Raw genomic sequence first — 11,679 nt, 5'->3', positions numbered from 1 at the left:
AACAATGTCTTTTGCTTTACAAAAGCACTCTTTCCTTTCTTGGGAACATATCCAAGACCTTCACGGTTAAGAGAGCATCGTTGACTTCCCAATATGAAATCCAATTTAGTCTTACCACCATATGCCTTTTCTAGGTCATGAGTTAGAGTATTTATTCTATCTACTAACACTTCATTCTCAACAATAATTTTTGATTCATCAAGAGCAATGTTATCATTGAGAGAGATTTTGCATTTATCACAAATAGAGTTAGTAGGTAGTGGTTCACTTGTAAGACTATCAAGTAAGTCACAAGTGACTCCAACATCCTTAGTGACCACCTCAACTTCATGCACAATAGATGATTTTTGAGCATCTGCAAGCTTCTCACAATTTTCTTTGAGGTCATTGTGAGAGGTCTTGAGCTCCTCAAAAGACACTTGGAGGTTTTTATACAATTCCTTCAAGGTCTTAAATTTTTCTTTTTCTTTGTGCATGTAGTCATCGGCCTCACCTAACATTCTAACAAGATCATCATATTAATAGCCATCATCATCAACATCATCGATATCATCATCATCTTTTATATCATTTAAATCGGTGATGATTTTTACCTTAGCATCTCCCTTTGCCATGAGACAATGGGGGGATGAGAAGAGTGAGGGAGCTTCCTTGATGGCAATTCCGGCATTAAGCTTGGATGAGGTGTCATCATCATCATCATCCGAGCTATCATCCGAGTCCCATTCAACTAAGTAGGCTTTGCCATCTTTCTTCTTGTTATAGTATTTCTTTTTCTTCTTGTCACTTTCATCTTTGCCCTTCTTCTTCTTGCTTGGGCAATTCATGGCAATGTGACCGGGTTCCCCACACTCAAAACATTTTCTATCATTGAAAGCATTTCTTCTAGATGTTTGACCTCTTCTAGGTTGATCTCTTTTCATCTTCATGAATTTATTGAATTTCCTTACAAATAAAGACATGTCACCATCACTCTCACTTTCATTTTCTTCATCATTGCTATCTTCTTTTTCAATTTCCTTTGAGGCCTTGGCTTTGAGAGCAATAGATTCATTTTTCACCTTCTTTGCCAAACTTAAAGCATCGGCTTGTGACTTCTTAAATATATCTTGAGTGAGAATTTCTCCCAATACTTCGGTTGGAGAAGTTGTAGATAGATCACTCCTTACTAGCATTGTCACAATAGTCTCATATTTCTCCGGAAGAGATCTAAGGAACTTGTGTGTGAAATCCACATCCGGTACATTAAAACCAAGTCCTTTGAGTTCATTTACTATCTCATTCAACCGATTGAACATATTGGATACACTCTCATCTTCTTTCATAATAAATTGCTCAAACTTCCCTTTGCACACATATAGTTTGGCACTCTTCACAATTGTAGTTCCTTCATGAATTTCCATTAGTTTTATCCAAATCTCATGAGCGGTTGTGAGATTCTTGATACGATTGAACTCATTTATATCAAGAGCATCATAAAAGACATTCATGGCTTGATCATTTGTGAGGATATTCTCATTATCACTAACGGATGGTTCATCTTCCTTCAATACAACAAATCCATCCCTAACAATTGGCCAAATTTTTCCACCCATTGCTCTAAGATGCATTGACATTCTTATTTTCCAATAATCATAATTGTTTCCATCAAAGTGCGGTGGCTTCCCAATGTGCACATTGTTGTTACTAGCCATTTTGTCCCACTCCGGGATGATTAGATCCACAAACAATGGAGTCCTCGGCTCCGATACCACTTGTAGGATATAGGACACCGGCTAGAGGGGGGGTGAATAGACGGTTTTGACTAAAATCAACAATACTAAATAAATTTAATCAATACAACAAGAGGAATAAATTATCTAGTGTCAATAAGTAAACAATGTATGAAAAACAACTACGGAGATTGAATACTTGAAGAACAATAAGCAAATCACTAAACAATTGCAAGGCAATAAGTAATGCTAGAAGGAATAGACACCGAAATTTATCTCGTGGTATCGGTGATTTGCCGATCACCCCTAATCCACGTTGAGGTGGACTTCAAGCTCTCACTTGCTCCTCTATCAAGACACGACTTGATCTTTAAGCCAAGTGGACAAGAAATCACTCAATACCTCGATTCCACTAATGTCACCTTTGCCGCTCCGGCGAGGTAGGCGCGAACCCCTCACAATCCACACCGCGGCTTCTCCACAATCTTCTTGGAGAGCTCGACGGAAACAATCACCCGAGCCGTCTAGGAGGCGGCAACCTCCAAGAGTAACAAGCCAACAACGTTTGCTCGGTGTACCACCTAGTGCCTCAAGAATCACCAAATGATGCAAATGCACTAGGAACCCTCAATCTCTCACTAGAATGCAATCTCAAGCAAAGAGTGTGAGAGAGTGAGTTGGAGGATCACAAATGAGCCCAATGTGTGCAAGGAATGGCCAAGAGAGCTTTCTCACACGAGCTACCCTTCTATTTATAGTCCCTCATCTAAAACCAACCGTTATGTGCAAGAGGGGGCAGTTCTGCGCACACGCGGACCGTCCGCGCCCTAGGGCCGGACGGTCCGCCGTACATATAACGGCTATAATGACCGTTTGAAACATGTCAGAGCTGACTCAAAAGGTGGGTCCGGACAGTCCGCCCTTCAAGGCCGGACCGTCCGCGACCTGGCAGATTCAAACACCCGAGTCTCGGATAAAAAGAAGTTAACACACGCGGACCGTCCGGCTATAAATCCCGGACGGTCCGAGACCTGAGACAGTACTGTCCGGACTGGTCCCCCGGACAGTCCGTAGTACAAGTCTATAAAAACACACAGTCCCTGTCCAAAAACGAGTTTGACACTTGCGGACCGTCCGCCCCTCACAGGCGGACCGTCCGCCTATAATTCAGGGACTGGCCCGAAGTCACCCTCCTCTGGTCATGACTGCGGACGGTCCGGCCCTAAGGCCCGGACGGTCCGCAGTGCAATAGAACACAGTGTCAATACAAATGGTCAGACTTCGGACCCCTCTGGTGGATCGCGGACGGTCCGCCCCTAAGGCCCGGACAGTCCGCGCGTCCATGACTTCGCAATTTTTCAAACATGCTTTTGAAAGAACTTTTTACTCGCGAAAAGTGAAGCGCTGTTAGTCCTCATGCAAATGCAACTACTTGATGCTCTATGAGGCACTAAGTTTTACACAGATCTAAGTCATTGACCCCTCTTAATAGTACGGCTATCTAGCCTACTAATCCGGTCAGGTATCTTCTCTAAACTCCTTAAGACCGGCAAAAAATGAAACCTATATAATACCTTTCCCTTCAACCGATCCACAACCAATGCGTATGATTCTTCAACATTTCCTGTTCTATGTGGTCCAACCCTACATTCTTATTTCTCCAAGAATCGTTAGTCCACAAACAGTTGTCATTAATTACCAAAACATTACCAAAGGGGCCTAGATGATTCACACCTCCATCCAGCCTCTAGCCAGGAGGGTACACGCTACTCCCACCATCTCCCACGCCCAGTGCGCGGTTGTCTTTTCACGTATGGAATAGCCGGGTTCAAGCTTACCCTGTCCCATATCCAGGGCATGTGGCCGGGCCTACATACGCATCCAATCCTTAATTGACCCGAACGGAACATCACCTATTCCTAGCCCAAGTCCCGATTTAAGTACTTCCACCCTTAGGATTATTTATGTTCCTTAGGATGAAAAGAGCATTATAGGGAACTTTGCAGTAAGATCCCACCATGCTCCCAATGAAAATATTCTTGCAGGTAGAGGTCATCCTTCCTCAGAATAAACCTGAGCTAGGCATAAGTGCAAAGGACAAACTCTATCTGCTTATAAGCAGGGCTAAGCATTTTTTTGTAAATCATATTTTGATACTTCACCAGAAGTACCTATAAAGGTATGGATATCAAGGTAGACAATGCATCAAAGGGTTTCCAAGCAACTCCTATAAACTTAATGCACATTTCACTAGACTTAAAGTGTATAAAATCTTTTTAAAAACACAAGGAAGGGGTAAATGCACCGGGGCTTGCCTGGATAACACTAGGTTAGTGTTGTTAGACGTCGATCACTTTGACGATCAGCCTTTTGTGTTGGCACTTGTTCAGATTATCCATCTTTCGGTTCGTCCATCAGCATCATCATGCGGAGTAGCTCATGCTTTACAGCATCTTGTGGTCGACTTGGTTCGTCTTCCGCATCACGCGATTAATTATCGTACCTAATTGAAATGCATGATGCACATGAATGCATATAGATAGAAATATTACAAACCTAAATAGTGCTACACGATAGTGAATTAAACATCTATAGCAAGACATCGCAAATCTAATACGAAATACTAGATATCAATATCACATTAAAACTATAGCGATGACATTCTAATTTTAATCAGATTTAATTCTAACCTTTCGGCTAACAAAAATAAGTGCCAAATAATAAATTTAGCTCAAATCCACTACACTGATTAACGAATACTAATTCGGGCTTTTGTCGATCACACGTTAAATATCGCACTAATCTGGTTCTTCGCCACCTTACTCCAACTAAACCTATAAATCACTTCGAGGCAACGAACAATCAAACCGTCGCCACAAACACTCACCACTACCAAATTTATACTTGCAAATTTAACTAATCTTTTAAATCATGTTTCTAGATTACTTTGAATTATATACTAATTAAATAAATGCTAAATTTATCCTTCACATTATTAATTATACCACATCGCTCACAAAGAACTATTTTAATTTTATTTTGTACCACACATATTTATTTAATCTATCAAACAATGCGATCATCAGGAATAACAAATCGACTCGCCATACTAAAATCCTACTTGAATCCACGAAATCAATGACGCTTCCAGATCCGCGCGTAACACTAATTACGTGACGAGCGACGTACTAGACTTCACTATTCTACCCGGTCAAATTTTTATTCTGGTACTAATTCACTACTACGATTTACACGCATGTCAATGTCCCACATTAACAGCGCAAGTATACTAAACTGACGAGAAATATTAAAATGAAAAGCGAGAGCGATGACAGCTCACCAATAATTTAATCCGTCTTGAAGGCCACGAGAACAACTACGAGTTCCAATTCCGCCATTACGTCGAGCACGCGGTGAACACCACGCGGACTTCATTGCCTTCTCCATTCACATCAAGAATTTTTCGGCTACGTACTGATTTGTTTCCTTCTACGTCTAATCTTCTCAGATTTTTGGCGCGAACACATGCCGTGGATGACGTGGTTGTCGCATGGTTGAGCGTAGCGAACGACAGTGAACGTTGAAAGTTGGAGGTGGTAAGGACGCGCAAAACGCGACAAACGATACTGGAGTGCGTCGCACAGGATATGATGCTGACTAAAATACGACACCGGCGAGCTCCGGAGGTGTGCATCAGACGGCGTCGAAGGAGTAAACAGCGTGACGACGCGGCCAGCTGGAGCTGCCAAGTAGACGACATGCCGGATCCATGAGAGTTCCAGCACCATGACAAGGTCAACCTGGCTGGGACCTAAGTAGCAGGCGATGTACGGACAAACGGCGAACTTCGTAGCAGGGAAAGGCGCCGAGCTGGAAGAGAAGACCGGCCAGCACCATAGTGCGCAGGAGAAACTCGCGAGCAGGATATCGACGCGACGACGGAGTTGACACAGGGGCGAGCACGAGTAGGCAGGACGCCGGGCGTCGAGGGCGAGCTCCATGGTGTCAAGCAGAAGTAGGACCACGCCATGGCTGCTCGAAGGACGACTGCGGCCTGCCACCAGACGGACAGAGAGGAGAGAACAAAGGCGATTGGATCTAGGCAGGGTCGAGCTCGCTGGTGTTGACGAGCAGGAACGATGAGAGACATAGGGAGGCGAGCAGCCTGACGTGTATGCCGATGTTGATGAGCAAAAGCATATAGAGGAGGGGCACACGAGGGCAGCTGAAGGCTGAGGCAACATCCACGATGGCGATGGCGTAGGACCGGCTCGGTGGCTCCTGGCAAAGCTGAACGACAAGGAGTAAGGAGATGGACACCAGGGAGTGAAACGTGAGGTAGATGATGAATTATGGCCTATGATGAATTATGGCCTGGACGTCTGTATGAGAAAGGCAGTGAGAGAGGAAGGGTGTGCATGCTAGCAACCTGGACAAGATGAGGCCGACGGGTGCAGAAGCTAGAAGCTGGGCGAGTGAGAGAGTTCCAGAGAGCCAGCGCATCAAATGGAAAAAAGGAAGCTGAACGTACGTACGCAGAGGATAGGAAAAGATGCCCTATGCGGTGGAAATATTTGAGAAAAACAATTTTCTATTTTCCCACTTTTTCTTTTCTTTCTTTTTCTTCTAAAAAGAATACATACATATCCGTGTTTAGGGATTCAGATCTAGACAGGATACAAACAGATTGGATCAAAATGCTGTTAGGATACGATATTATTTTTCTCGGATTCTAGAATAGGGAACTGAATCGGCTAGCAACTAATTTGGTCTTATTTAGTTTTGGGGTTCGGTTTATTTAAAATAGTCTTTCTCTAGTAGTGTCTCTACCGAATTCGTGGAGATCGCTCGAACAAGAGCGAAATACTTAGGTGACCTTTCCAATTTGCCTTAATTGATTAATTTTAAACTGGCAACAGGTTCGACCTTGCAGATAGCGGTTTAACACCGAACTACTCAAAATAATTTGTACAGTTCAGAAAAAAACGAGACATATGCGATGCTGAAAATCGGGATAGGCGAAAATGATTAGGACATAGAAACTATTATCCTCACATATAATTCTTGCTTAATTCCATACTCTCTGTGTTTGATTTAATTGAAACCAGTTAAATCCTATCTGAACACTCGATTTCGTCGCCAAAATAACGTGCTGGACAAACAATCTGAATTATTAACCTTGCGCGCGATTTATTCTATAATCTCCTCTTCTATTCGTATTTTTAGTGCAATAAGTATTCATAGTTTTGATCTTCGGATTTTGGCGTAAGTTGATTAAAGTTTAATTCACAAAAGATATGAATAATTTGAATTTGCCTTAATTTTAAATTTAATTTGAATTGAATACACGTCGATCCAAACTAGTGAGGTCCGAATTATAAATACAAGTGCTTCCTAAATTTACATTCGCTAATTCGAGTGATCCAAACTGATATTTTTCTTAAGGATCCATAATTGCAGTTTAATTTAAGGCAAACACCTGGGGTGTTACAAGTTGCACTGGCGCTTCCCTTTCGTCTTCCTTTACAGATCCACACATATACACATAAATCCACACCTAGCCAAAATAGTGCTAGAAGAGAATTTAATGGAACAAAGCAGAACCGTGGATCTTACCGGCGCGAACGACGACACAGAGAAACTGCGTCGCGAGGAGCTCATTAGTATTCCATTTTGATGAATAGATGGTGCGCGAGTCACAACGGGAAGGAGCTCGACGCGTCAAAGCAGGCGAAGGCATGGTCGACGACGTTATTGTACATGACGCGGAGACGTATGACGACGAAATGGATAGTACTGTTGAGCAAGCTGGAGGCCAGGCGGGGCCAGGAAGCAGAGCACTAGCGCAGGGCGCCAGGACGGAGCAGATACCGCGACGGCCGGAGTTGGCACTAGCGACAAGGGCGGATGCAGGGGCACAACAGACGGCACCACCAACGAGCGCGCAGCGAGGCACGCAGTAGCGACGATAGTCGGACTGGCAACAGGGCGTTGGCGAGTTCAGCGGACGCGACCATAGACGCGAGCTAGCGCGACACGCAGGGCTGAGACGTTGTGACGAGCTCGGGACGAGTTCGTCGCGCTTGACAGCCAGAGGCAGGAGACGACGGCTTGGGAAGACCTTGCGAGCGAGAGACTGGGGCCGACGGCGGTAGGCACATGAGCCAGGGAGAACTCGCACGGCGAGGCTCAAGGAAGAAGAAGCAGGGTCGAGCAGGGAGCACCAGGGAACAGCGGCGTCACGCGCAGAACGAGAGCCCGACCAGGAGACGTGGAGCAGGGGCGGAGCTCGGCAAGGTCGCGGCCGAGCGAGCTGCATGGCGCACACAGAGAGGGACTCGACGAGCTGGAGCTGGACCAGAGACGCGGCAAGCTGACGGTGTTGGGGAGGAAGAAACTCGCGAGCAACCATCTGAGAGCAGCTCGGCAAGCATGAGAGGGCAGAGGTGAGCTGGAGGTCGAGCGCTAGGTGAAGACGACACTGGTGGGCGAGCGTGTGAGGCAGCAGGAATGCGTGCACCAGGATAGGGATTGACGTCCACATCCATGGCTGGGAAATGAAGTTCCGGCACCCAAACACACGTCAGGGAGAGGATGGCTAGGAGATAAGTCTGCTACCGTAGGCGGCGGCTGCTGGAAAAATATCAGCGGCCAAAAATCTGAGATCGTTGAAAATGTTAGAGGGAGAGGGAGAGGATCAAGCAATCGGCAAAAAACAAATTGGAGAGGCGACAGCTAAATTTTTTAGAGACAAGGGAGATGGAACAGCGATGTGATATTTCCACCCTAGAGAAATACACGTACTCCATATAAGCAATGTTGCAAATTGACATGTAGATGATAAAAATTATAATTCCTTCACTCTATCCTTGTAACAAAATATAAATACCTATCCAGTCCCGGCTAGATGTTTGGGGCGGCTCTGTCAGAGCTAGATTAAGAGCTTTCGGTCTGCGATAATTTAGACAATATTAATTTGGTGAATACTTCGGAGTCAGATGAACTTGTACCCATTATTTTTATATTTGAAGATTTAGATTGAGGCGAGAAACAAATGAAGCGAACTAAATAAGATCTGTATGGATATTCTAAACTATGTCGAATCTAATTTAAAACAAATAAACCCCATCTGTTACGAATATTGGGATTTGGATTTATTCAGACAGGATGTAAACAGATCGAATTAAAATGATATTTGGGTTACACATATTATTTTCTTGATTTTGAAATAGGAAACTGAATCAGCGAACAATTGTTTCGGTTTCGGTTAGTTCGGGTTCGGTTTATTTAAACAGCCTGCCCCTAGTAGTGTCTCTACCGAATTCGTAGATAGTGCTCGAATAAGAGCGAAATAATTAGGTGATGTTTCCAATTCACCTTAATCGATGAATTTTAAACTGGTACCAGACCACGTCATTATCTTCGATATCTTAGACTGCACTAGATTTGATTTAATTCAAAACCGGAAAATTTTATCCGCAGTTTGAACAGGGAAACTGATTAATTATGAATACTCAATATCAGCTCTAATTATCTCGATCCAATTTAATTTTGCGTTAATATTTTTGTCGTTGAGTTCTAATTAATTTGCTCGGGACAAAATCACACGGCTGATTTAAGCTTTCCAAATTCATATTTGTTTAATAGATTAATTTTAAATAGGAGCAATTCTCGATAGCTCATATGATAAATACATTCCGAATTTTGCAAACCATTTAGATTAATCCAAATGGGCAAAGATAAAGATGATATCAAAATCGTGACAAGTGAAGATGATTAAAATTTAGCGTCCATTTTATTCACCGCTATCACGTGTTAAAGTCCACACTCGTGGTTGAGCAGACGATAAACACCTGGGGTGTTACAACTATGGAATTGCTTGTCGCCAGATAAGTGCAAACGAAAGTGAAACTACAAAACAGAAGAACCAGATTTTATTTTCGAGCATAAAAAGTCAATGGTTTCCCCAAGAACAACTAATAGCAGATGCACTATCAGACGATGAATTGCCAGGTTTTCCAAAAAGGAAACATCACAAGGATGCCCAACTACAAAAAGAAGCACATGAGTGTTACATTGATGGATGGACTATCACCTGCACACAGTTTCAGTCCCGTCGCCGCATCAGGTCCAAGAAACAAAAATGGAAGCATGGAAAAAGTCAAGAAATAACTTCAAGAAAAGCTTGTTATCTATGTGGACGTGAAGATCAATAGATCATTACCTTCGTAACTGTCCTGAGAAGAGTTCACTACCGGACACCTCCGAGATAAAGCTATCTCAGTCTCTAGACATGGAATATGAACCAAAATACACATAAACTTCTACCAACATCGTGAAGAACAACAAAAGGAATAAAAAAATGTTTGAATACATGAGTAGTCCACCTCAACCACAAGCCCCGAAACACATGGATGCCCAAACAGAAGAATCAAGCCAGACTCAGTTATATGAGATACAGACACCCAATCATCCCTCATCACCTATTGGTTAAACAAAGTTGACTCGCAAAGAACTCAAAGCAAGAGTTGATTCCTACTACTGCAAAAGTGAAGGACATATTATTCGCGAATGTCCCAAGAAGCGTCTAGACCGACTAGAGAAGAAAGCTGCCAAGCAAGACCCAAACAATAACCCAGAAGACCAACCAGTTGTAAGTACGATGGTGAAGATCGCGTGATTAGTATCCATTGCGGAGCGAAGAAACAATAAAGTTCCTTAAGTTTAGAAGAGTTCAATGTGAACTAAGAACCTACGAGTAACCATATATCACCATTGTTTTCTTGCTAGCCTTCCCTAATCTCGAGGACGATTTTCTTTTTAAGAGGGGGTAGATTTTGTAACACCCTAAATCCATCAATTGAAGATAACTTAGTTTATATTATTATTTTTCAATAGAAAGGAAAAATATTTATGTTTTCAAATAAGGAAGCATTGATTTGAAGAATTTCTTGAATACATAAAATTACCAAGTGCTTGTTGCAATCATGCTGAAGCATATGTTTTGTTTGAATTGATTTGCAAATCCAATTTATGGATTTGATCTTGTAAAGAAAATCTAATTTTACAAAACAAGAATGAATTGCTAAAATAAGATTTTCGGAAAATATGTATATTAATAATTTTAGTTTATAATGGTAATTAGGGTAATAAGTTTTTTATTTAATTGTGTGTCATTTATTTGCATTTGGAATAATTTTAATTGCGCACGATTGGTTTTTGAATATTTAATAACATTTCTTATTAAATGAAAATTCACAAAATAATATAATTATTAGTCAAAAATAAATATTATATTTATAAATAATTTTAGTTTAATTATTTTACATTTTAGAGTTATTTAAATATGTATTTAGAAATTAGAAAAAGGAAATTAAAAAAAAGAAGAAAAAAACCAAAAACCCTAATCTAGCCGGCCCACCAGGGCCCAACACCCCCTGGTCTTCTAGCCGTCGCCGCCCCCTGCCTTTTCTCTCTCCCTCCCTCTTCTCTCTCTCCACCACTTCCTCTCTCCCCTTCTCTGCTTGCCCGCCCGCGACGCCGCGCACCCGACCACGCCATGCGCCTGGCGCGCACCCCTGCTTCACCCGCCACCTACACACTCAAGCCCCAATGCCACCCAGGCGCCAAGTACCGTGCGCCAGGAACCGCCAGAAGCCGACTCCCGATGCCGACCCTAGCAGCCGCAGACCGAGCAACGCACCAAGCGCCAAGAACCGACGCTGAGCCCCTGCGTCCAACACCGAGCCGACCGAAGCATCGCGACGTCCGTTCTTCTCCCGCGTAAAGGAATTTCAATGTCGTCGTTACTCCCCACCATTGATACACGCCATCAATAGCCTTGAAGCCATGGTTGTTTCTCCCTCTCCCTGGCTCTCTCTCTCCCTCTCCCTTCACTATAAATTGGGCAGTCAAGCTCTTACCTCTCCTTACCCCAAGCTCGCTCCCTCCTCTCGGTTCTCTCTCC

General features: G+C 43.1%; 1 protein-coding gene across 1 annotated transcript; it reads right to left on the bottom strand.

Moving 5' to 3' along the window:
* Positions 1-7,131: 7,131 nt before the first annotated feature.
* Positions 7,132-8,281, bottom strand: LOC103642648 (uncharacterized). The gene has a single exon (XM_008665872.2). The coding sequence runs from the start codon at positions 8,254-8,256 to the stop codon at positions 7,297-7,299; it is 960 nt and encodes a 319-aa protein (XP_008664094.2). The 5' UTR covers positions 8,257-8,281; the 3' UTR covers positions 7,132-7,296.
* Positions 8,282-11,679: the final 3,398 nt, after the last annotated feature.

The sequence above is a fragment of the Zea mays genome, chromosome 1, assembly GCF_902167145.1.
Source record: "Zea mays cultivar B73 chromosome 1, Zm-B73-REFERENCE-NAM-5.0, whole genome shotgun sequence".
Taxonomy (NCBI): Eukaryota; Viridiplantae; Streptophyta; class Magnoliopsida; order Poales; family Poaceae; genus Zea; species Zea mays.
The sequence above is the reverse complement of the archived record's forward strand: the minus strand, read 5'-3'. Positions and strand labels throughout refer to the sequence as shown.